At 34.3% G+C, this 26,189-nt stretch overlaps 2 protein-coding genes across 5 annotated transcripts; one reads left to right on the top strand and one right to left on the bottom strand.

Annotated features, from left to right (window-relative positions):
• The first annotated feature begins 24 nt into the window (after nucleotides 1-24).
• Nucleotides 25-20,746, top strand: LOC100183447 (tetratricopeptide repeat protein 37). Of its 3 annotated transcripts, none has more exons than XM_026834034.1 (30): nucleotides 25-197; nucleotides 513-760; nucleotides 1,053-1,269; nucleotides 1,590-1,800; nucleotides 2,086-2,323; nucleotides 2,645-2,816; nucleotides 3,195-3,356; nucleotides 3,564-3,716; nucleotides 4,146-4,317; nucleotides 4,707-4,875; nucleotides 5,197-5,332; nucleotides 5,529-5,610; nucleotides 5,702-5,819; nucleotides 6,191-6,344; nucleotides 6,586-6,741; nucleotides 6,987-7,073; nucleotides 7,381-7,560; nucleotides 7,851-7,941; nucleotides 8,163-8,304; nucleotides 8,547-8,717; nucleotides 8,977-9,112; nucleotides 9,541-9,694; nucleotides 9,918-10,092; nucleotides 10,486-10,740; nucleotides 10,975-11,094; nucleotides 11,268-11,430; nucleotides 11,529-11,678; nucleotides 11,933-12,207; nucleotides 12,347-12,448; nucleotides 20,642-20,746. In XM_026834034.1, exons 1-29 carry the CDS (start codon nucleotides 108-110, stop codon nucleotides 12,444-12,446), a joined length of 4,677 nt encoding a protein of 1,558 aa, XP_026689835.1. In that variant the 5' UTR covers nucleotides 25-107; the 3' UTR covers nucleotides 12,447-12,448; nucleotides 20,642-20,746. The 3 variants fall into 3 exon arrangements, with proteins under 3 accessions (XP_026689835.1, XP_009858498.2, XP_026689833.1); XM_009860196.3 differs by lacking the exon at nucleotides 20,642-20,746 and adding an exon at nucleotides 12,619-12,820; XM_026834032.1 differs by lacking the exon at nucleotides 20,642-20,746 and having other exon boundaries at nucleotides 12,347-12,634.
• Nucleotides 13,353-26,189, bottom strand: LOC100181049 (creatine kinase S-type, mitochondrial-like). Of its 2 annotated transcripts, none has more exons than XM_026834041.1 (9): nucleotides 26,051-26,189; nucleotides 24,961-25,099; nucleotides 17,808-18,008; nucleotides 17,098-17,219; nucleotides 16,667-16,862; nucleotides 16,186-16,359; nucleotides 15,056-15,226; nucleotides 14,645-14,770; nucleotides 13,353-14,255 (listed from the first exon to the last, which is right to left on the bottom strand). In XM_026834041.1, the coding sequence occupies exons 2-9, from the start codon at nucleotides 25,006-25,008 to the stop codon at nucleotides 14,154-14,156; spliced, it is 1,140 nt and encodes a 379-aa protein (XP_026689842.1). In that variant the 5' UTR covers nucleotides 25,009-25,099; nucleotides 26,051-26,189; the 3' UTR covers nucleotides 13,353-14,153. The 2 variants fall into 2 exon arrangements, with proteins under 2 accessions (XP_026689842.1, XP_026689843.1); XM_026834042.1 differs by lacking the exon at nucleotides 26,051-26,189 and adding an exon at nucleotides 25,352-25,433.

Below are 26,189 nucleotides of genomic sequence, written 5' to 3'. Positions count from 1 at the left end.
TTGGTTTGTGGTATAAAGAAAAGAAGAGCTCTCTCGTTTTCTTTGCATTTCTCTTCTGTATTGTCCGGCTAATGTACTTCGGAAATTCCCGTATATGTTACTAAGTAATGTCCACCAAAGCAATTAAATCATCTTTAAAGGCTGCTAAATCAGCAATTCAACAAAAGGAATTCGATGAAGCTTTACTACATTGTAAGGTAAGTTCACAGACTGGTAACTTCTACGTTTATAGAAGACCAAAACCTTTAGTTTGATGTACATAACGTCCATACCGTTTAGACACTCGCTTTTGTAGATGGTCCTGTTACATGTCATATATGGGCCTTTATGTCTATTACAAAGTTGTAGGTTGTTATATTCACGTTTGCTGTCGGCAAAACTTAATTAGCACAACCCATTTGTTATGGGAATTCTGCGAATTGGACCCGATCTGGTGCATATATCTTAATAAAAGATATTCACAGTAATGAACTAATAAGTGACAACCATTCAACAATACCTAACCATTTCAGGCTGTATTAAGAGAAGATTCTGGTAACTACAATGGTCTTGTTTTTGCTGGTTTGGTTTACGCTGAACTCGGGCAATTTGAAAATTCTTCAACTGCCTACCAAGATGCAGTTAAGTCATCACCAAACCAGTCGTTAGCATACCAAGGCCTTATAAACCTGTATACTAAGCATAAGAAAGTTAAACTATCTGCTGGGGAAAATGATCAACTGGTTTCTGCCTATGGGGGAATTATTAAGTTAACTGAAAGGTAATGTATTTACTATTTTTGCATATCTCTAATCTATGTGTATGTGCTCTTATCTATGTTATCATACCAAAACAGATTTTTGTCTTAGTGTACCAATTCTTTGATATTTTGCTACAAATATAAGATGTTTCTATGCTAAGTATACAGGGTGACATCCAACTGCAAAACAGGCAAGGGAGCATGGGATGTAAAGAACAGTACAGTTTGTCCTGTTGTAATGTGTGCAGTTGACATTTTATTACCTGTACATCCTGTGTGGCGATTTTTGTTTTTATTAAGTTAAATGTTACAGTTCAGCAAATGAAGCCAAAACTTTAGAACTATATGTTGGGTTGGCAAATACATTGTGTTCGCTGGGCCGTGCAGAAGACTCTTTCAAGACACTGCAAAAAGTTTGCAACAAACTAAATACTGACAAATTTGATGTCAAATTTGAGGCAGTTTATGGAGCAGTTGTATCAACTGTTAGTATTGCTCAAGATGTTAATATTGCTGGATTCGCTGACCTGGTATGAAGCCTCTAATATTACTAATGTATTATTGACAATATTGTTAATTGTATATTTTATGTAACAATGGTATTATTTTCTGTGTGTGTGTTACATCTGTTTAAATTATATTTATGTATGGGGCTTTTTGTTTCTGAAAATTAAATTAATTTTTTTGTCTGCTTATACATATTTATGGAATTTTGTAATGTTTTCATAATTTTTTTAAAATTTATGAAATGGCACAACTTTTAAGTAAAATTAATATATTTTCTAATGGCAAGGGGGTGGACCATATTTCCACAACATTAATTTATTGTAAATCAATTGCTATGTTCCAGATTATCAATTGCACAATTTACTACTGCAAATTACCAGCAAAAACTGATGAAGAACTCGACTCTTCCCTCTTAGCTATGATGAAGTGTTGTCAGAAAGATTCAACAACTTATGATAAGTGTTTGAAGCTGCTGGCTCAGTGTTTATTATCTGGGGATATCACTCTGACAAGTTTTTTGAAAGATTTGCTAATTCAAATTAAACTACAAACAGGTTTGGACTTAGGAATCACCAATTAAAGACTAAATTAATAAAATTATATCTATGTTTACCTACAATGTTAAAACAATTGTTCTTTAACTTTGGCCTGTATTCCATAGCTTTTTGTGTTGCACTATAGAACCTCACCTTTATAGAAAAGGTTGCTAAAGATTTAGTTTATCAGTAATTTAATTTTTCTCATATATTCTAAAACTGTCTTTAGCGAACTTTGACAAAGACTAACAGACCTCCTTTGGCTTTAAAATCCATTAAAAAAACTAAAAGTTTATTTTACAGAAATTATTAACACAAAAGATGACACTAAATCATATTCAAGCATTGTATCTGAACACCTAAGCCCATACAAAGAAGTGGCTGACGGCTATGACTTGTACAATGATATGAAATATGAGGAAAGCAAGGGTAAACTTGAATCAGCATTGCAGTCAGCAGATGATTTTATACCAGGATGGAAGTTGTTGTGTAGAGTTCACCTTGTAATGCACCAATACAATGCAGCTGAAAATATTGCTAAGTAAGTATCTTAAATATGTTATCATAGGAAAAATTATATACAAAAATAAAAAAAATGTTTGACAAAATCAAGTCACTAGTATTGTATAAATTACCTAATGTAAATATTTTTAGCTTCTAATTTCTTTAATTAAAACATTTTTACAGTTTTAATTTATTTCTATCAGCACAAGGTGAGTCTATAAAACAGTCATTTTTATTGTAAGTTGAGTAGCTCACAATGCCCATATCGCGAAGATGGTTATTTCCAATTTAAACATTTTGCTAAAATGATATCTCAACAACACATGTATTTATACAATTCTAACTTGTTTCCCTTTAGATCTGCCATACAAAAGTGTAAGCATGTACAAAGTAACCATGCTTCTACATGGGTTGTCCAAGTTCCTATGTTAAGTGAGATCAAACTAGAACTAACTCTTCTGCTTGCAACTTCCATGTCTTATTCTCGAGACCAAACAGTTGTGAAACAAGCTGTTGGAACATTTGAAAAGGTAAGGAACATTACTACCACTGTAAGATTAGAAAATGAAGTTAAAAATATGTTAAAAATCCTGTATGTTTCTGCTGTTTATGTGTTTTTTAGATGTTTTTTTTGTTTTAGTTCTGTTATTATTATGTTAATACTTTTCATTATGTGGATAGGTACAGCGGTTTCATGGTGTTAAACTTGCCTTACATTCGCATTAAAAAATTTTGCAGATTTTTACCCCACCAATAACCCATATAACATCTAAAATGTGTTTGTTTTCATGTTAACCATTCGCTACATTGAAACTGCCAAACAGATTTTTAGCTTTAAGATTTTGGCTTTGATTTATACTTTCAGTACGTCATTTACCTCAAAACTTAAAACTTTGCTTTAAAAACAGTTATTGAAAGTCCACCCCACATTAGAAGTTTACCACGGGCTGAACAGGGCAGCTATACAATGTAAGGATTGGAAACTTGCTAGATCAACCTTAAAAGAGTTGGAGAAAAAGTTTGGTGCAAGTGATGAAAGTAAAACATGGATTGCATATCTTACTTATCAGGTTTGTTTTATTTTATACAAACCAATGAAACTGTTATGTAGAAAATCTGGTGGAAAACATGTTTTTTGTTGTCCTTCTTTGCCTGTAAAAAGAAACAGGTATTTGGAAAATATTTTTCCAATATTTTTTATAATAAAAGTTGAAACATATCTTATAGTCTATTTTTTTTGTTTTTTTACTTATTTTTTAACATTATTGTTAAAAAAGGATGGTGATTTGCAAACCTCCTTGTTGATGTTGAAGAAGATAACAGAAGATCATCCTTCTTGCATCAGCGCACATCTTATATATGGAAAGTTGATGTGGGAGATTGAGGAATATAAAGTTGATAAAACTAAATGTTTTACAACTTTTCTGAAGGTAAAATACTATGTATTAAGATATATGAAAATGATAGCCATTTTTATGCACTAGTAGTCTTATGCCATGGCACAATTGATTGGCACCTGCCTCTAATAAAGACTGTTATTTTCTGGCTATTCAAGAGTAAGAGGAAAAAGCTGCAATTGAATTGTTTATTTATTCATTAGAGATCTGATACCCAGCATTATTTTTTAGTTAAACTGTTGATATGTGATAATAATCCCTTAAGTTTATGTACAAGGTATTACTTTTACCTAGTGTTAAAAAATGTAAGTCATAATATATAGCAAAGTACTAATGTATTATTATGTGCAAGACTGTAACTTTACCATTAGCTATTCATTAAATTCCAATGCATGTTGTCGTAAAATATGCTTAAAGTCCAAATTAATTGTTGTCAAATAGTCACACATATTATATTTCCAGGCAGCCAAGCTTGATCCATATGAAAGTGAAGCATTTTATTACATTGGACTTTTCTACCAAGATGTGATAAAAGATTCAACTCGTGCCATGAAATGCTTCAACAAATCTATAGCTCTGGATACATTTAATGAGAAGGCAGGTCTGGCACTTGCAGACCTTTATATCAAGGAAGGTAAGAAGAAATAAGAATTGGGCACTACTAATGAATTTATTTTATATAAATCAGTTTTTAGTGTAATTTTGTTTTCATGTACAACAGCTTCAATTAAAATTACCACAGTTTTAAGTTTAATAGCTTAAATATCCCGGTTGTAAAAGTACTAACTTTTATGTCTTTAGCTCGAATAAAATATATCTACTTTGTCTTTCGGTTCTAATAACTAAGATCGGAAAAGTTTAAAAAAGAGAAAACCAGTAGTAACAATAAATCAACAGTTCTTAAAACACGCTTTTGCATAATCAAGAAAAAAAAATTACGATTTGGATAAAAAGCAAGACTGTTACGCTCTAATCATTTGCAAGATGCCACAGTTAAACTTAAGCATTAATATTTTTGCACAGAGAACATGGCAGCTGCAGTTGAAGTTTACAATTCACTTTCATCATCATCAACACCTGGTACTTGCAAGTTAACTTGGCTTAGATTGGGGTTGTGTAAACTTAAATTAAAAGAAACAGAATCTGCTATCAAAAGTTTTCAAGCTGCACTGAGAGCAGATGCAAATGACCAGTAAGTTTATCGGTTATTCTGTTTATAAATTTTTCTGTATATTTAGTGATATCTTTTAACATTGATAATATAATTTAAAACGTTTATTTAGTATGAAATCATAAGTCTAAAATAATACCAATTTTAAGAATATGTAATAATTATCACAGTTACATTAAATTATCTGTTAGTATTTGAGGTTACTTACCAACTGTTAAAACGATATAGTTAATCTATATTAGTTTAAGGTATATTCACCAATGTCTAAATGTTTTGAAAATAAAGTCTATGTTTGTTGCATATTATTATTACATTTTCACTGTATCAATGTATTTTTTTCAGTATTTGCTGGGAGTGCCTTGGTGAAGCATACATGCAGAGAGGCAGCCATGGTGCTGCGTTGAAATCTTTCCAAAAAGCTTCAGAACTTCAACCTGGATCAGTGTTCAGTGTACATCAGATGGCAGCTATTAAACAGGTAATAAATGACATGTAAGAATAACAAATAGATTTTCAGTGTAGAAATATACTTAAAAAGACAAAATTAAAACAAAACTTATAATAATATAGGACAGCCAGTAGAAAATATTAATAAAAGTTATCAGTTAAAACATGTGATCGTTTTATCCAAGTCTGTCGGGTTTTAGAAATTTGATTTTATCCAATTTCTTTAGTTGCTTGGTCAATTCACTGAAGCCATTGAAGTCTATCATCAAGTTTTGGAAATGAAACCTGATTATGTTCCAGCCCTGAAGGGTAAGATACTATTTGTTTTAATTCGTTTTAAATATTTTTTAATATTGGTTACCGTAATCGAAATTAAATTACTTTGTGTTTTGTACTATAGGTTTGGGTGAGAGCCATCTATCCATTGCTCACTCCATGTTAAGTGAAGGACGTGATTTAACTTGCGTGGATCACGTTAATGAAGCTTTGAAGTTTTTTGCTAAAGCTTTATGCTTGAGGTGAGTGACAAGCAGAAGCAATAAATGTTTATAAAGGTAGTATGTCATCAATGGTAAATTGTAGTTGTGGATTTGTAAGATTGGATAAATAGTTAGTAGCCTAGCATCCTAAAGAAATGGTGTGAAAAATGCCAAATAAGAAGCATTTTGTCAACAGTTCTCACCACTCATAAAAAAGGTATTCCAGCCAGTTATTGTAGTGTAAATACCGTAAGTAGGGTCAGTAAAATTGATGTTGTATGTCCTAAAACTAAAATAAGATTTTAAAAAGAATTCTAGAATACTTCTGTAATGTGCTTTCCTATATACATTATAATAAAGCTACATATTATTGATATTAATATACCAACTTGTTTATGTTGTTTTAACAGACCTGACATAGCTTGCTTGTGGAGTTCAGTTGGTGATTGTTTGACTTGCATTCATCCATTACATAACACTAGCTTTACTTTGTCCATTCCTACAACGTTGTTGGGTAAACAATTGAAAGATTGTGATGAAACAAAGATAATGGGAAAGTTGGAGGTAAGTGGTATGTTTAAATTTCTCGTTGCAGACACATTTGAATAAACAGTAGTTTATTTCTTTGTAAAAACAATCGTTTTAATAATACGAATACCTCAAACATATGTGAAAAACAAGCTTTTTATAGTATTTTTTTCAAAAGCTTTTTAATTCTGAGAAGGATCTTTTGGCAATTTTTGTTTTATGATTTTATAGCACCAACATTTCCCCTGCCATGTTCAATATTTACGATCCTTTACAGGTATTACAACTTGGTGAAAAGTTTTATCTTCATGGAATCCGCTTATCCAAGTCTACTGCTACCATGTTGTATAACTTGGGAATGAACTATTTCCACCAAGCTAAGAGTTGTGGAGATGACAATAAAGCCAAACTTCTTGCTTCCAAATCTGTTGAAGTAAGTTTCTATACCTGTAATCAGTGTCAGTGGCGCAGCCCCAAAATATATTAATAATAATAAAAAATAATATTTTTTTTTTAAATTAATTTTGTACCTCTTTTACACCTTGATTGACAAACTTAAGTTAAATCAAACCACTTAAAACAAAAGACAAACCTCTTTGTTTTGTAATTATTAATGCTCCTAGTTTCTTGGTTTAAATGATCACAAACCAGTGTCTTTAACTCTTATTCATTTATCAGGTTCTAAAAATCTCAATATCTCATGGATCTAAAAACCCCATCTCATGGAATGCATTGGGTGTGGTGTGTGCTTCTACCTATGTACAGGTAATATTAGATTCGGTTATCCTTTATCTAACAACATGTACAATAATGTCTATCTTATATGTAAAAGAGTATTTGTTAAACTTTTTGAGAGAGAGTAAATAGGATTGAGCAATGTAGTGTTTATGAGTATAAAGAAACATGTGCAGACACGTTTGAATGATCTATATGGTATACTATCTAATTTATATGCTAATTCTAAATTTCTAACTTGCTTTTGTCATGAAGACTAGTTTAGTATTTTAACCTTATACGTTCTAGCAGCAATTCAATTGTAACTGTTTGCTTTTATCATAACCCTTTTTTATAGAACCTCCAACTTGCCCAGCATTGCTTCATTACTTCCATCAATCTTGAATCAAACAACTGCCGGGCTTGGAGTAACTTAGGTATGTTGTACTTGCAACATAACCATGTGGAGATGGCACACAAAGCTTTCAAGGTTGCGCAAAGTTTGGATCCTTCATTTTGTAACTCATGGATAGGACAGGTTAGTGGTTGACCTGTTATTTGGCGGTGATATTGTTATCCGTATAACTCCTATTTTATGTGGTGGAGATTCTACCCTTTTACAGCAAGGTGTGCCAAAAGGAACCCCTCATTTAGGCAGGAGTTTGCGCATTAACCCATTGTTTAAAGACCGCCACCTCCCTAAATACCATTAAAACAGTACAAAGTACTTTATTGTTTGAAATGTAAGCATATCACCCATTGTATAATTACAAGGCATGCTCAAACTAGACAGAATGATTTATTTTATACACACATTTTGGCATCTAGGCAGCAATAGCTGGTATGATTGGCAGCAATGAGGCAATGGACTTGTTCCGACACAGTACAGAACTTGGTCTGCATATGCAGGCTGCATGTGGTATGTATGCATCTTATTTATTATTATTATTATGATATACATGTATTGTACAGTACAGTACTGGTGTCTTTGGTTTTTTTATATATTTTTTTAAGTAGTGACCACTGGGTTGGACCAATATCTGTTAAGCGATCAGTTTAAGCGTTGAAACCAGTATCCTTCGATTACAATAAAAGTTCCTAACCACTGAGCCACTTTAATTAAATTGATTAAAATTCCAGGTTACAGTTCAAGAGTTTGCAACCTTCTATATGAATGCAAAGACAGATCTGATAAAAATTATGTTGAAAACATTCATAAATTGAATGGGATATCTGCTGCTGTTGTTCAACTGTCAAAATACTGCCAAAGAAATCCAGCATGGTGGGTTGATGTAGTTTTAAAGTGTTTTGGTAATTGTAAATAAATGCTTGTTTCATGAAAAACTGTGTGTATGTTATGAAAATATATATATATAAAAATATGCTCTACAAATCTATATATCTATGAATTAAGTTAGTACTTTGCTAAGATGATAAGGTTCATAAATGGAGCCCCAGACCTCTTTTATATTGCCCCTGGCTATGTTAACATATTTTTCCATATATTATTTTTATTCATTACAGCCCACACTCAATCACAATGTTGGCATACCTGCTTGAAGAGTCAGGGTTATTCCCCTTATCCGAGAAATATTACTACCAAGCGTTAACATTGTTGCAATCTGAGTTGACAGATGTTAAAACAGATGACAAGAAGGTGGATAGAGCTAAATCTAATTATGCGAGGATATTATAGTAAGTTTATATATTTTTATATTAGTTTATATGTGTATTATAAGTCTTTTTTATTTATTTTTGTTACCTTTTTTATTTTACTTCAGAAACTAAGGGGTTTCTAAAACATTCATATCAGTATTTTTTTCTAAGCCTTCGTTTTAGTTCAACTGTTTTATTTTTTGTTCATAATTTGCTATGATAAAGATATTTTTTCCTTTAATTTATAGAATTACATGAATCTTATGCCAGTTTTACTTGCAATTCCATATTTTTTCAGTACGAATGGTAAATACAGTGAAGCAATATCAGCATACAAGAGTATTTCACAACCATTACATCATGATCTATGTATGTTAGCATTGTCTCTATATATGGCAGGAAAACTAAATGATTCTAACAATATATTGGACCAGGTAAGATATATCTTGTGCATGTTATGTCTAACTGGGATAATATTTAGTATGAAGAGTTAAACAAAACTCTCCGATATAAATTCATTATAAAGGTTTAGTGGTTTGTTATAGCCTATTCCACCATAATTGCAATGCAAGTAAGAAAAAACCATAAGTGACTTTATTCCTTGAAATCATTGCCCTAAAGTTGCCATTGTTTCTAATTTGTAAAAACGAGTTTTTTTCCATATGGGTGAGGTGCTATGGCAATGAATGCCATAAGTACTGAAATTTATGTAAGAGTTTTCCCATTACCCCGGTATTTCAAGTTTAGTAAAATGATAGTCAAATGGGCGTCGCCATAGAACCTGAACCATATAGAAAAGAACTTGGTAAAAAAACTAATTTACAGCATTTAAACAACTACTCAAAGAATGTATTTCTACCAGGCCAACCAAATGGTAGAAGACACAAAACAGAAAGATCTTATAAAGTTGGCTAAAGCGATTATTTTTAGCGAGTTGAAAAAAAATAAAGAATCAAAGAAAGCATTGAAAGAACTTGGAAATTGTCCGGAAGCATTAGAGGTTTTATGCTGTTTAGGTAACAAAATTATTATCGTATTTTTGCATATGCTGTAACTTTTTTTGTAGTTTATGGTGTATAATTAGTACTTTTTAATTTGTTTGTAAATATGTAGTAGTTTTTTACTTTTTTGTGTATATTCAGTATTTTGTTACACCTTTTGGTAAATACAAAATATAGGCATCGTTTTAACCAGCTCCTTATTTTTCTGCATTTAAAATATATTTTGTCCTTTTTCTAGAAATCTCTGAGAAGAAACATGCAGATGCTACTTCTGTATTAAATGAACTTTATGCATTATTATCACATGATCCGGTTGCCATGGAAACTTACAAACACTTCCTGTTGTCAATCAGTGTGAAAATAAAACCTTACCCAAAACATGCTGTAACTACTTTACAACGCTTTATACATAGGTTAGTATGATTCGTAATATCTTCTGTTAAAATCTTTAGTTGTTACTCTATGCTCGCTGTTGAGCTGAACCTATTGTAGTGAACCTATTGCAGTCATGACTTTTAGTTGGTTTGACCATATTTTCTTTTGGTTGCCACTTCTATGCTCACTGTCGAGTTGCTAAAGCTTCTGCAGTGCACGGAACAAATTAAAATAATACTTAACATTCTGTAAAAGCAATGTAACTTTGAACAACTTTGCTTAAAATAAAAATAATACCTAAATTATTTACCCCAAAACTCATCTTAATCATATAAATGTGTTTTCCAATTAATTTTTTTTTTCGTATAGACCTTTAAATTGGTAGTTAGAAAAAGAGTGCAATATTTATATAACCTGTTTTATTTTTCAAGGTTTCCAAACCAGTGGCAACTATGGGAGCTTTTGTCTCGTTTAGTGCTTACAGAACCTACATACATGCATTCAAACATAGCTTATATAGCTGCAAACCGTGCATGTAATTTATATACAAGTGATGATGGAAGCCAAGCAAGGAATCACCATAGACATGATAAAAGTTTGAGACAATTGGTCGATGATGATTTTAAAGTTAAGAAATCATTGGCATATTCAGTGTTAGCATGTGGGAAGCATGACCCAAGTCAAGGGTAGGAAAAGTATTTTTTATATATTTGTGTTGTTTATTTTTTATTTCTGTTTTTCTAAAACACAAGAATTTCTATATTTCAAGCAAATTTTTTGCAAGTAATAATATTAACTAATTGTAGCACCCATTTACTATTAGGACAATAGAATTAGGTGTACATCTAGAGTTAAAGTTAACAAAAATTAAATAGCTGACTTTTTTTCCAAAAATTAAAACACATTTATAATAATTTCAGATCTCATCTTAAAGTAGATGCTCTCAAGGCCGCACAAAGACTTGTGCACAGTCATCCAAATACTGTTGAGTCATGGTCAATACTTGGTTCAGTGTGCCATGCCAGGACTATTTATTCAAAGTAACTATACGTTATATTCATTTCATATAAAATACATTTTTAAGTCTAAAAAGTTTGTTTTGTTACTGATTTTTTCCCTATTTTTGCAGATTACTTTTAAATAATACGTTAATGTTTTTGCGTATAGTGTTTGTTTATGTTTTAAAATATTTTCTTTTGTTTTATACTTGAAGGGTAAAATCTGGAGTGGGTTTGTTAAATGATGAATGCAAAAGAATTTCAAACTTTGTGTCCAATCAGAGTTCAAATAAGCTTCATGAATGGGCGATCAAGCAGAACATGTTGTCAAGTATCATTGACCATGATCATGATGCTGTGACCGACCTTGCTTCAAAGGTTATATGGAGTGAATTGGCTATTTCTTCAAAATAGTCCATAGTTTCAAAAACTTTTACTCGAGAGCGATATTTGAACAACATTTTTTACCTTCTTAGATTACTTTAAACTTCGAAGAGTCTGATGTGTTTGTTACGCTTAGCGAGTGCGATGTCGCACACCACCGCTTACAAGCCATCCAAGGTCATGTGATTGATGAACTGGATAATGTTGCTGTGTCACAATCATCGTCTTTAGTCAGCAAAAAGGTGGGTGTTTTTGTTGTGTAAGTAGTTAAACATTTTTTAATTTTTTAATTAAATCTCGGTAAGAGCAGGATATAAAAAGAATTTTTTATTAAAACCCCTATAGATTTTTTTATTATTTTAAGTGCATGGATTTTCTGGTTTATGTTTTGGTTGGATATTAAACTGGTACATTTTACTATTCTATTCATATATTCATACTTTTAATCCTAATTAATAGTTATATTTGACTTTCTTAATGAATAATTTTAATCCAGTTAATCGCCGGCGCCTATCAAAAGTTGGGAATGTATGAGAAAGCATACAATGTGTTTTGCAACATGTTGAAGTTAAAATTGAACAAACTTGAACGTTTCAACTTGTTGATACGTGTTGCTCACATCGGGTTGGTTGCCGCAGCAATTGATAGTGATGTCACAAAGTGGGTTAACATCGCAAGTGATGCAGTGAATGAAGCTGTTGGGTTGAATCGGGATTCCCCTGTTGCGCAACTGTTGGAGGGCCTGTGCCATAGAATGAGTAAAAATAAAAAGTGGGTTCTTTTTGTGTTATTGTGAAATTTTACTGTTTATGATGAGTTAGTCAGTTAGTGTTTTTACAGTTATATTTGTTTTTCTTAATACATGATAAATATGAAATCACCCACTTTAAATTTGTTTAATCTTTTTCAGGAAAATGAAGTCTGCATTTGATCGATTGATTTCTAGTGAATCTTGTCACCCAATGTGTGAATCGCAAGTCATAGCTGAATCATGTCTTGCTTTGAATTGATGGTGAGTTTTGGGCAGTTGACTTCAATACAGTTGCTATGTATTGTTTTTCTTGAATTTACACAAAAAAATATTAGGTAATTTGTTATTGCATGTAAATGTGTTAAAATTACCGTTGCAATTATTATTCAAGGAAAAATGTTTACTAAGACATAATATTTCATAATGCATAGGTGATTTAGAAAAAAAGATACAGAAAGTTCCTCATTTGTTTTAATGATTCCGCCTAAATTCAAAATGGAAACGCTAAAAGAATTATCTGGACAACCAAATATTGCCACAAACTGTGTATTTATTTTCCTTCATTTAAATTGGCTAAGACTTGATTTTGTATTTGCGCAAAGTAGTTCTGTTGTTATTTAATAGATAATCAAATTAGATAAATATCTTGTTAATTTCTTCTTTTAAAGTTGAAAGCAACAGTCAGTGATATTTAAAAATGAATGTTTGTTTCATTATTGTTAAACATGTATGATACATAGTGTAAGTAGAATCTTGAACATTTGGTATATTCTCTTTACTTTAAAGGTAGCATGCAGAGACTTTTTACATGTAATCTGTTGTTGCTATTGCGGTAAGTTATAGTACTGCGGGGGAAGATGGGACACTTTTAGCACATAATATTTAAACATCCTGATCGTGTTTTAAACAATTAACAACGGTTTATGGGAGTCGTAAGGATAAGGTTTATTGTTTACTACCAAATAAGATGAGAAAATAGAATGAAAAGGTGTCCCATCTTTCCCCACTCTACTATATAGGTACAGACAGAAACGTTGGTATAGTTTAAAACTCTGTATTAATGTTTAGACTTAGATTAAGTTATAACAGAAATTTTAGAACTAAAATGCAGTTGTTTTGGTTTAGCCTTTCGGTTGGTTCTGTTCGACCAAGTTACAACAGAAAGTTTAGAAAATAAGATTCAGTTTTATTTAAAGTTTCAGAAAAAGCAACACAAGCTACTAGCTTCACAGTGATGAGCCTTTTGATGGAATCACCCATGAAGGATTGACCCAGAGATTTGAACGTGCAGCAAATATTTACAAAGTTAAAAAAGCACAGCATAAAAAAATATAAACGCAGGCAATGAACAGTATGTGAACAATTGCCTAAAATGTTAAAATTAACAGCAAACAAAAAGTTTTTTTGTTAAAGTTCACATACTGAACAGAGCTGAATAAGATAAGCTACAGCTATACAGAAAAGCGGCAATTGGTCTACTAAGCGTGGAACACGTCAGGTAAAGTCTTGGCTTGGATTTCAGGCATCTAAAAAAACCTACGCAAACAAGTAAATAGTTGAACGTTAGGGAAGTCGGCTTATTTCGCTGTGTGCTGTGTTTTAGGTTAGTTTTCAAATATAAAACTGCAGTACAACAACGTCCCGATCTAAAGCTACTATATATACAAACCTATGCATGCCTATGTACAGTTAAGCTATTGGCTAAGTATTCTTGGGCTTAAAGGATTAACCACTACAGTGTAACGTGCGTCTGTGCAAACAGCAATCATGCCAAATTAAAAGGAATTATATACAGTATACTACCTCGCAAATTAATACTGGGTTCGGTAAAGGAACGAAAGCCTACGTAGTAAAAAATAAAGAAATAATATTTATAACAGTACCTAAAAAATAGATTTATTTACAATATTTGTTAATCTCATATATATAATCTCAATGTTGGTTCTATGTACACGAGTTGTTCAGTTTATTTTGGAATAAGGTGTTGGATGCTTTGTCTTTTCTCCAATTTCTTTTCCATATCAATCATAAGGCTTACTCCATCAACCACTTCTTGCACCAGTTGCACCTGTGTTATATAACATGAGTTACTAGGGATGGATTCGAACCTTGACTGTTTGGACTGATTAATGTGTCAGCAAGTTGTAGCCTATACTTTCTGCTGGAAGCATTATTCTTGTAGAACTGCAATTCTGCAGTATTTATTTGTGATTTCTACTCTTTTAACTGCAGTCATTAATACGTCTTGGTCATTTATATTTTTGGTTTCCATGTTTTTGGTGATATCTGTCAAGTAGGTCTGCAGAATCTTTTTTAAAGTTTGTTTCCATACTACATCTAATCCTTTTCTAAAGTCTATGAGTTCTCGTGTTACATGCCCACCCAGGGCCATTTCTTTAGGGGTTGCCTGTATTGTGGGCCAAAATTCAACCGCCACACTCCTAATGATTTGCTTACCTCGGATTTCCCAAGTCGATCAAGGTTGGAGATATCAAAAGTTCCACCTACGGCAGCTGTGTCCACACCACCGGTTCCACGCTTCTGGAGACGAAGCTTCTCCAGGATCTCATTGAATTTGGGTTCCTGTATACGAAGTCAGTAATTTACTAGATGTTACGTAACTGCTGTGAAGGTCAAAATGTCCCAACCATATATTGCATTTTACGCGGGTTATTACGAATTTGACATGTTGTAGCGGTGGTATAAAGCTCCGACCCGAATCGTTAACTTAAAGAGCGGAAAAACATACTTTTTTATTTATATTTTCAAATATAATAACAAAGAATAAATGTAATTAAAAACACGCCACGAATAAAGCCCAAAGGGCAGTAATCATTTATCTAAATTTCACTCCAATACAAAACTTACCTGTGAGAGCTTTGGCAGTTTAACGTGGACTCCGCATCTAAGACCGTTTCCAATATTGGACGGGCAAGTCAGGATGTAGCCAAGGTTTTCTGACTTCTGGAACTCCCAACCTTTTTCTTGGATGAGTTTCTCGACCTCGTTGATGCCGCGGCAGAAGCGCTCGAACACGGACTAATAGAACAACATTTTAAAAGGTATCTGTATTTATGTGCGGTCGTGTTGCAACGCCTTTTGTTCACACTCTAGATTACGTAAATGCATTTACCAGGAAAGCAGACGTTTCTTAATGTAGACAGTTATTTGTGTGGTATTATTAAAGGTGTTTATTACGTCGTGTTCTGACGCCTTTATGAAACATTCAACACCATTATGGCTTTACCGCGCATTTGCGGTGTAATATACAGTTCAAGGTCATCCTACTGTAGTCAGTCATCGATCTGTGGCATCTCTAACGCATTCATTTCACGCCCGTAATTCCATTAGAAGAAAATGTGCCGCATTCGGTGATTTTAAAAACGATTCCCAGCGGAAACAGGCATCTCGATCAACGTTCGCCGTTCAAAAAAAGAAAAACAACATATGAATACCGTATATAGGCTATGCATGTCGCAGCTCTCGAAAAGTACCGAATTGGATTCAAGCCTTTGTAAAGTATATTACGCGATGCTGTCACTATACTTGTATTATGAAAGTCGCAGAAATATAATTAGAGTATTCAGGTTAAAGGAGAAATTGGATTTGATTCAATACGTCACTCATAAATATAAATATCAACTTCCTCGAATAAGCAACTTTTACATATCCATTTTGAAAAAACTATGAACGTGGCGACTCTTTTAACCTTTCGGTGCGGGGCAACTTCAGTCGTTTATATGCATATACCTCGTGCTAAACGTCAACCTGTTTTACACACCTCGTGACCGCTTACTAGTTATCACGAATGTAACTTTGGGGCAATTGTGGATGATTATATTTTTATTTGGTTTATTTATTAAATTATAGCTGACAGTTAAACAACCAATAAGCGGGTTGTTTAAAGTTTAAACCACAGGGTTGGGGCAACCCTTGTAAAGTACCTTGCACTGACAAGCATACACTCCGATAATTGCAAAATAACTTTTGATCTTTACCTTCATGTTTCCTCCCTTCTCCATTGAAATGATCCTGGAGTGATCCTCTTCATTGATCCACACGAGGAAGTTCTTCTTATCGTTGTGGAAGATTCCTCGACCGTCGGGCCAGTCACGTGCCATGCCAGCTGACGTCAGCAAAGGCGACACCGGTTTGTCGAACAGGAAGTGGTCCTGTGTTACGTCATAATCATTGTTATGTTAACTCGAGGCAATAAGACACGAACTTCTACATGCACGATGGGGGAGCGTTTATATATTATCTTGAAGCGCAACTATTTTAGTAATAATTTAACAAGAAAAAATGGGAGGCTGAACTAAATAGTGTATTGCCGATTAATTATATATGGTCCTCCTGTGTTTTTTAGCGTTGAAAGGTCGGAATTTTATGTTTGTTTTGCTACGGGTTACTAATGTACAAAAATCTTACGATCCCTATGCTGCACCAGGATCAACAACTTATCTTAGATCTTCCACTCACGTCAATAAGTTGATCTTGCTCCTTATCAGTCATCGTCTTCAACGAATAATACTTCCCTTCAAGGTCCTTTGGCAATCCTTGCAGAGCATCCGTCACGACACGCTCCACTTCACGTCGTTCCGCTCTGCTGCACATAGGTGGGTGGGGGATTCCACGAATTGCACGTCCAGTTCTTACACGGGATGAGAGGACGTATCTGGGATTGTGGGTTATTATTATTTTGCCATAAACCTTACATGAGCTTAACCGTACTGATCGCATAGGCGTCCTCGGATAGAGTAGCGAAGATTGTGTTAATTAACACAACACATATTGTGTTTTGGTACACCAGTTTTACACCTTAGTATAGCTTTTGCCCCGCAGTCAAGAGCCCAAACGAGCAGAGCCAAGTCCGAATGTAACTTTAACAACAAATATTAGCGTCATCTTACTTTTCGTCCAACTTTCCCCCTGCGAGTTTAGACGGGTCCAAATCAATGGGGTGGACCATGGTTTCGGGATCATAACCGTTGTGCCTCTCCTTTATGACGGGATAGAAAAGCTCTTTGAAGGTCTGCGTGTAAAAAAGACAAGATCGATTTGATTCAACACAACACTTATTTGCCAATTTTCTCCCGGTCTTCGGCTCATAAATCATAAAAATCGATCGACCTGATATGTGTATGGTTCATAACAGCAGAACGACTCATATTTATCATGCCAATATAAATAGGTGTCTACAATTATAATGTATACATAGTTGGCTTTATAAACCAGTAATGTGGAAAGCGTGACTCATGTAGGACAATATACTGAAACCTACGGTTTGAAAAGGAACAAATATGTAATCACCGCAATTATAAATAGCGCTGAGTAATTTGTTAAACTATACGTGTTGTTTTTCTCGCTTAAACAAAATGGAATGTGTCCCATCTTCTCCACCCTATACTATACGTCTTTTGCATTTACCGCTTAAACTAAATTTTGTAAGTGAGAGTGACTTATAATTGCCACTCCAATACACGCAGTCGATTTGCCATACCGCTATTGCAGTGTGTAGGTATATAACGAGCTACATGTGTATTTTCCAATATTCTCCCGTTAAACCAAACACTTGTGACTACACACACTGCGTTGGCATTTGTTTATTTGTTTAATTTACCTCGTATGATTCCTCGTCTCCTGCCACGAGTCCCACGATCTTAATGAACGGGTGGCCAGGGTTGTCTACACCAGTCTGAATACACTGGTCTAGGGTGATACCGTTCGGCGTGACTCTGTCTCTCAGTTGCGCATACACACCAGGGGTAAGATGATTCTTCATAATATTGTGGTGCTTTGACAAGTCAGGAAAATCAGCGCTGTTATAAAGGAAGTGCGTAATGATTAAATGAGAGGACGTACGATGTGGAATAGAAGTATTTTGTATATATAATTTCTTCGAAATATGTTGGAAAAATGTCCATGTATTAGTGTGTGACTGTATTTATATAGCTGGATATATCATTACATTAGTGCAAAAGTTTGCAGGCGGTGTTAATTCAAAATACTAAGAATGTTTAAACTAGTCGGAGAAAATTCCTCTGCGAAATAGGCTTTTAATATACAGTACATATAGCTCAGTTTACATAAGTATTAAACTGATGGCAATATTTCAATATAAAGATATATATTGGTGTATGGATACATCAATTCAAAAGAATACGGGCGCATTTAAATCGCCAAACAATCCCCACAAAATCCAAGTCCTGCCATCGATAGACGTTTATTTGACTGATAAGATATTGTTTCCCACGTCGTGACAGGATACGCAGGCGTTCCTATGAAGGCAGTATAGAAAATTACTGTGTGTCAGCCCCTATTTCTTAGCAGTGTGTTGGAACTGACTCATGTTTATACTGTACTGCGGGTCAGGGTGTGGATTGAACTATGTGGCTTAAAATAAATACAATTAAATTACCCGTTCACTTATTATTTCAAGTCGTAAGCTAAGATACTGAAAGGTCTTTTACGCGTTTTGAGGCGAATTTTTGGTTGTTTTATTTGGAACTGAATTCTATGTATTAAATATTGTCGGGTGTTCTATTCGTTCGTGTAGCGTAAGTGGAGCTGGCTTGGTAAGCACGGTGCTTTATGGAAAGTACTTCCGTTCTTCGTTGGTAAAGGATGATGGATCGTTATAGTGTACATAGGGACGCGTTAGTTAGATTGCTCTATGCATGTTGCTGTAATGCGCGTGTTGTGTGCCTAAGTGAATAAACGTCAACAAGTATTAAGTCATCTTCTAAATTAAGCAAATAAAGGATATCCACCTGGATTTTTATTTATACTGGCAAGTTGTGGGCAAGGACAGTAGCGGTGGTCTGATTTTGCCCACACGAGTTTCTTTATGTTGTAATGGGAAATCTCGCCATTAAGAAAAATACAGGAGTCGTGACTGACGAGGTGCGTCGGGTATATATAGTGTACTTTGTGGGTTAGGGGCGGATATGAACGTGATTGTTTGTTATATCTGTAAATACGTAACCATATGATGCATCATACAGGAAATTAAACGACAGTGAGGCATTCAGAACAAAGCTTCGCGTCACTATTCATAGCCAGCTGGTCACAGGTGCTAAATCATTCCTGTTACTATGTTCTCTTAAATGGAAGCTTGCGTATGATTTACATGAGTGTATTTTCCATATATGGTTATAGAGGGCGGTCGTATTCATTTGACCAGTCGCGTTGGTTTGGATACAGTTGTTGTGGCGATTTAAAGAGTTTGCTTCGGCCCTAGCAATTGTATACGTACATAATAATAGGCCTGTGGTTTAAACGAACACACAAAGACCAGGCTGCGAGTAAATGCTACAGTTATCAAGAGTAATTATAAGTTCACGGCGTTCTTTTGGCTGCAAGCGATGGACGTATGAATGAGATTGCCTTATTAAAAGCATGTGTGTGCGACCGTTGGTGTGCGCTAACCCAAGAAGAAGGAAATGCAAAAATCTGTCGGGAGGAATTCAATAAACGTTCTTTGCGCTTTTGCTGCTGCGAGCAAACAGCGCTTGTTATCGTGAGAGGTCCCAGACAGAGTTGTAACATGTGTCATAGAACCGCGCAGTTAATTTTAAGTCAAGAGTTGAGAGAGAGTCCCACATAGTATTAAAACTACGTTGAGTCACATGCTCATTTTATAACGTCAATTATAGCTTATTTTTGTGGCGTAAAAACTCTTAATGCTGTAGTAAAAAGCCCGTTTGGGATTCCTATATTTATTGTTTCTTAGGCTTGTTTGTATTTCTACTACTTGAGCAAATAGATTGCTGGAAGCAAACAACGTAAGTTTTCTTTGTGACCTATCGCTGAACGACTTTTCTGCTTTCCTTACAGCAGTACAGTAGATTAGTCTTAGGTCGCAACAGTTGATTAAAAACTTTGGAATTACTTTCTTCGTTGTGTAAGATGAAATAATGTAAAGGTAAGGTGCTATAGATTTAATTTCATCCCGTATTTTTTTGTCTTTTTCTTTAAACAAACTTGACAAAGCTTTGTTCAAAACATTGTTGAAACTTGTTAAACAAATATTGTTTGGTTCTGTTAACAGCAGCGTAAACGTAGCTCCTGCTGTTTGGTTCGGGTGCTTTAAGCGGCGCATTTCCAGTCCTATTCTTCGCCGCTGGCTTTCTTTATTGTGATGGACGTCCCATCACCAATATGCGGCTTCCTGGTTTATCTATTACAGTGTAGGTAGCTGGGTGGATACAGTACCTTAAAAGTTAGGTACATGCTGCTGGAACTGCTGAACCAAACGCACAGCTAATGCGCATAAGATAAATTCAGAAAAAAAAGATCGCGTTTTATTATATAATTAACTTGTATTGTGTAATTAGTTTGTGTAGTTGTATAGCAGCAACAGCAGGTTAGTAAGATATAACAAATTATTATGGTGAGTCGTTATAACTACTGTAAACTAAATGGCATGGCAGTAATTCTGAGCGAATGTTTTAGGCGAACCCTTTTGAGCAAGAAGAAAAAAATCCATTCGAAGAAGGATCGCCGAGTTTGAACCCGTTTATAGAAAATTACGACAAAAGTAAAAATCCATTCGAAAAAGATTTGCCGAGTTTAAACCCGTTTGAAGACGAAAACATGCAGTCGATAAGCCAGCACATGTTTCAGCTGCATAATTATAAACGACCCACATTATGCGCGCATTGTGGTGGTCTGCTGGTTGGCCTCAGAAAACAAGGACTTCGTTGTAAAAGTGAGTGCTCTGGTGTGGTTAACGCTTCAAAAACGTTTATAGTCTTTTAGTTAAGGTATAAAGGCCACTTCTTTTTTGACTAGCGTAAATTGGGTGTTTTTCATATTGCCTTTTAGAGCTGTTTTACAGAGCAAGTCGAATATACCTAGTATAGCAACAGAAACAGAATCTATATGTGCTTAATGTATTAATTGGGTAAGACAGAGTATTCTTGAGTAAAAACGTAGTATTACTTGCGCTAACTAATACCGCGAGCTATTATACGTTGTTATGGCTTGGTTCGAACGATGTTTTGTATTTAACATTTACTATATGAACAGGATGCGAAGTGGATGTACATGAGAAATGCCAGGAAGATTTATCAAAGGCGTGTATTGAAGTGGTAAGTTGATGCATGGATTATTGTTGAATCTACTATATATAGCAGGATGGGAGAAGGTGGGCACCTTTTTTTAGTAAATTGTCGTTTCATTTGGTTGTAACAAAGAATATTCAAAGAATTATAAAACCGTATCCCCACGACTCCCATAGACCGTTGTCAATTGTTTAAAACACGATCAGGATATACGGATATTGCGTGCTAAAGGTGTACAGTCTCCCCTTATAGACTACAATGTTTGAATGCGGACTCTCGAGGGCTGAATATTTTAAGGCTCTGGATCTTGGATTATAAATTGTTAGTTTTTTTTAGCGTCGAGTGTCAGTTATTTTGTAAAGGCTAATGCATATGAAGCGTGTTTGTGTTCAAACCAACAAGTTTCAGATTGGTCTTTTTTTGTAGATTGTTGGGCAGCATAACTTTCGTGAGAAAACATATAAACAACCAACATTCTGTGACTTTTGCGGAAAGTTGTTGGTTGGTGTTGTGAATCAAGGAATCAAATGCTCAGGTTTAGGTTTTGTAAAAATAACTGTTTCTTCTTTTTTTAATGTATATACATTAATACTCTTTGATTTATATCACACGAAGAACTAATTGTTATTTAGCAGTGTTTTCAATAAGGCAACGTCATATGATCATTTATATTGTATTGCTATACAGAATGCGGAACCAACGTTCACGAAAAATGTCAAGACAAGATTGAAGTTCATTGTTCAGAAACGAAATCCAGGAAAAACAAAGAAGCGATTCACTCCACTGGGTTAGTTGGATTTAAATTAAACGATGATTTTGTTTTAAATCCCAATTTCCTAATGTTTTTAACAACGCTCTTTTAGAGTCGTAAGGATGCGGTTATGAAATTGTCTAATGTTCTTAGTTTACTTCCAAATGGGACGATAATGCTCAATGTGCGTTTTAGCACTAAATGCAAATGATTGCGGTCAGTGTGTGAATGCTGGCACCACAATTTCTTGCTTTTCCAAACCACGATCTGTGTTTGTTTACGACGTGCTAGTTCAAACGCATTGGAATATTGGTGTAGTGTGAATGAGAATCAATTAAAAAGTCCGTAGACTTTATATACTTTCCAATTACTAGACAATCATTTTAGGTTATACACGTTTGAACAGTTTTATCTATTTCTTATGCTTCATCCAGTTTATGATCTATATTTGTTACAAAACGCAGACCAACAAAACTGACATTTACTTGCATTTGATTCAATGCACGATATAATGTTTATTTATATTGTTCAATACGTAAGCGGGCTATACAGTATCTTTTATTTATAGAAGAAACGAACTTTTAGTGGTTGCTGGCCAAGTAGAAGTTTCAGAAAATATCTTTAATCTTTTTTAAGTTGGTTTCTCTGCTGTCTAGGTCACGTTTATCTGCCCCCTTTCTTTTGACTGCAGATGTAATTTAAACGATTTATTTTTGTGTAGGGTAACAACGATATAGTCCTTATAACACGGTCTTGGCAAGGGCAAATATAATTATATGCTGAATTTATATTGTCGAGCATGATCCCAAACAAATAAGTTCGTATGATTTTATTACAGAATTAGCCGAGTTAAAGGATCTCGAAGGACCGTGAGACCAAGAGGAAAGAAAGCAAATGAAAAAACTCCTCTTCAGTCCATGGATCAACTGGCGGAGGAAGCTGACGAGGAGAGAGGTACAAAACTCAGAAGGGATAATTTATTTGTATCCATAAATACTAAAGTTGTAATTGAGATTCGGAACGTTTCGATATTGCCAGGTGTGACGAGCTAAAAGACTGCGCTGTTTTTGTGGCGTAACTTCTGGTGCCATGCTGATTCGGTGGTTGACAAACCGAAGGTCATTGGGTTCGATGCTCGATTTGGCACAGTAGTTTCGTTTTTGCTTTTTTCAAAAAAAAAACGTTTTTGCTTTTTTCAAAAAAAAATATCTATTCAATATATATTCTTATTCGCACCTTTAACATTTTTTAAACTTAAGATTTGTTTTTTTCACAGAAGCAGACATGAGTTCTATGTTTAAGACTATGCCAGCCAAGTCTCCCCGCCACAGTTTAACCGCAACACCAGTTCATTCAAAACCGGCAAGTCCAGCCGGCTCACCCAAAATGCCGAGGTCCCCAGCTAAAGGCGCAAGTACCAGTGGTGGGGAAAAGATAGGAGAAATGAATAAGATGGTAAGCTTGTAACTTACATAGCCTAAGTTTTAAAACTCTATTTTAAAACTTTAATTTGATCAAGACGATTACTCGCTGTTAACGAGGCAGGTATTTTCATTTTAGCAGAAGATATTTTAAAAATACCTTGACCTTGAGTTATAGGCTCTGTAAAAATCTTTTAAATACCCCGTATAAGTATTCGTAAAGCTGGCGTTTACGGGCTAGTGGTTGCATTCAAAGTATACGCCGTGTTTCATTACGGTCATGACCAAATAATGCTTCTATACGCACGAATTGCTTGTGTATGGTTATTTTCCATGTTAATTTTTGCTCGCAGCATTGCGCAACTATAATAAGCGTTCCAAAATCACAGGTTGGCGACGTGGTAGAACGTATGAAAGAAAATGCAGATAGGCTTGCAGAACGAGAAGAAAAACTGGATACGCTGAAGGTTAGCAATAAGATTAGCTATCCCTAATTAGTGAATTACTTAATGAATAAATCCACCTATTTTTCCTCGCACTCGTTACGGGTGTTTTGTATTATACATTCCGTGCCCACTTATATTTATCGACCACATGTGTTAGTTTTTAGTCACAGTCAGACATTCAAAGTTTTATCTTGCATTATTCTACATAGAACAACGCAGAAGAACTGGAAGAAAAGGCCAAAATTTTTGACAAAAAAGCAAGCGACCTTAAAAGGAAATTCTGGTACCAAAACTATAAGCTTTGGATCATACTCGGTGTCGCTGTTACCATACTCATTCTAGTCATTGTAATTGCCGTTGTGTTTGCGGGAAAGAAAAAGACAGTTTAAGATCTTTCTCTACAGAGTTATATTAATATTGCTTTAACGTAATACAAATAACGATACGTAAATTTTGCATCGACTTAAATTAGTCGCTGCTCAAGAATACGTCGTATGTTTATTGTCGCAACGCAAGTTTAGTTTTTCAGTTTCAAAGTGAACTGGCGTTGCCAATTTAAGCGAAATAAAGTTTTGTGTTGAATTTAAACCTGTTAAAAAAACACATGTCCCACCATGCATGCTCTTATGTGGCTTGAACTATACTTTGTCATATATGGCAGACCACCATTTTTTGGAGCAAAGTAAAACCAAAGTGAAAAACAGCCAACCTAACTGTAAAGCCTTTTTTTATTTTCTTGTTTATTTTACGTCACAGTGCAATATATTCGAGAATATTCGCCCACCGTTTCTATGTTGTAAATGTAAAATTTAATGTTGCTGAATAAATACAAACATAAGTTTCATTACTATTTTGATTCTCGCATCCAATACCGTGATACCAGAAAGTTTTTTTTTTCGCCGAGTGGGAAGCTGAATTACCGATTTTTGCAATAATATAATAAAGTCTATTTTGTACACTACGGCAATATTGATTAAAACAAACTGTTTTTTTTTATTATTAAACTTCCAAAATATTTTAACGAAAAGAACAAAAAGTTGGACCGTCAGAATTTTTTTTTCAAACACACATATAAGCCAAATGTTACCTTTGGGGGGAACGGCAACTTGCGAAGTGGGTGGGAGCCTGGCTTCAGCATTTGATCCTAGTTTATAGTAAGCTGCTGTACCACCGGCCGCCACAGCCGCGATTGGCAAAAGCTTCGTCAAGGAAAAGTTGAAAGCCATTGTCTGAAAGAAGATAACAATTTTGGTGTCTTAATTGCGCCAGCTATGGGGTAATATTTCGGATAGGTAATTTAAACGATTTATCAACTGCACTTTACTAAAACATATTTTGTTAATATTTACTACGCGAAAAATTTTCTAGAAAAGGTTTTAATAAATTCGGTTTTTAATCGTAAAAAAACTAAAACTGTAAATACGAAAGACGAGGCATTACGTATACTCTTCAGACTAAAAATACCTAAATTTAATACGTACTTTTTAAATTCTAGTGAAAATTAATCAACATATATCAACAAACACTTAGCAGACCTTACTGACTACTGGACAAAATTTAAATAAATTTTAATTCCGTAAGTCCATTACGTAACTATGGTAACATCATTACGAGTTATGACGTCATATTCATGAGAATACAACTTTGTTTTTTTCTTAAAGTGTGTCTAAAAAATATATTTGTCTAAAAAATAAGGGCGAGTCCAAACTCATATAGATATTAAAACAGTGACATGTCATTTTGAGTTAAATTTTGTTTCGTAGGCTATTTTGAGACCCTTTCTTAATTGATGACGTCGTTCCAGACGCGCATTTTTAACGAAAACTATAGTTTGTTGTAAAATTGGCTATTATATTAGTTTATTTAACTAAAGTGTTTGTTTTCTTGGGATATAGTACCTTAACACATTAGGAATTAAACGAGTTTTAAAATCCACCTATTCATAGCATTGTGTGGTTATTATTGCCCGTTAGACCGCATATCCTGCCTTTCAAATACAGATTTTAAATAAAGGGTGTTCAATAAATAAGCAATGGAAAAATCAGGGAAATATATGACTATTACTAGGAAACAAACTTAACTGCGTACAAAGCTATATTATATATAAGTTTTAATTATTACGGCGCTTACTATGTATAATATGGTATAAAATACATATATGCTGCTTTATAAAAACTCACCTTGCAGAGTTGACCTAACCTGGTAGAAACACCGACGCAAAATGAGCAAAGATTCATTTGATATCAAGACACCTTTTGTCTTATTTATAGAATGTATAACGGTAGCTTGTTCTCAAATCCCGGGGTTGGGTTACGCTTG

The sequence above is a fragment of the Ciona intestinalis genome, chromosome 4, assembly GCF_000224145.3.
Source record: "Ciona intestinalis chromosome 4, KH, whole genome shotgun sequence".
Taxonomy (NCBI): domain Eukaryota; kingdom Metazoa; phylum Chordata; class Ascidiacea; order Phlebobranchia; family Cionidae; genus Ciona; species Ciona intestinalis.
The sequence above is the reverse complement of the archived record's forward strand: the minus strand, read 5'-3'. Positions and strand labels throughout refer to the sequence as shown.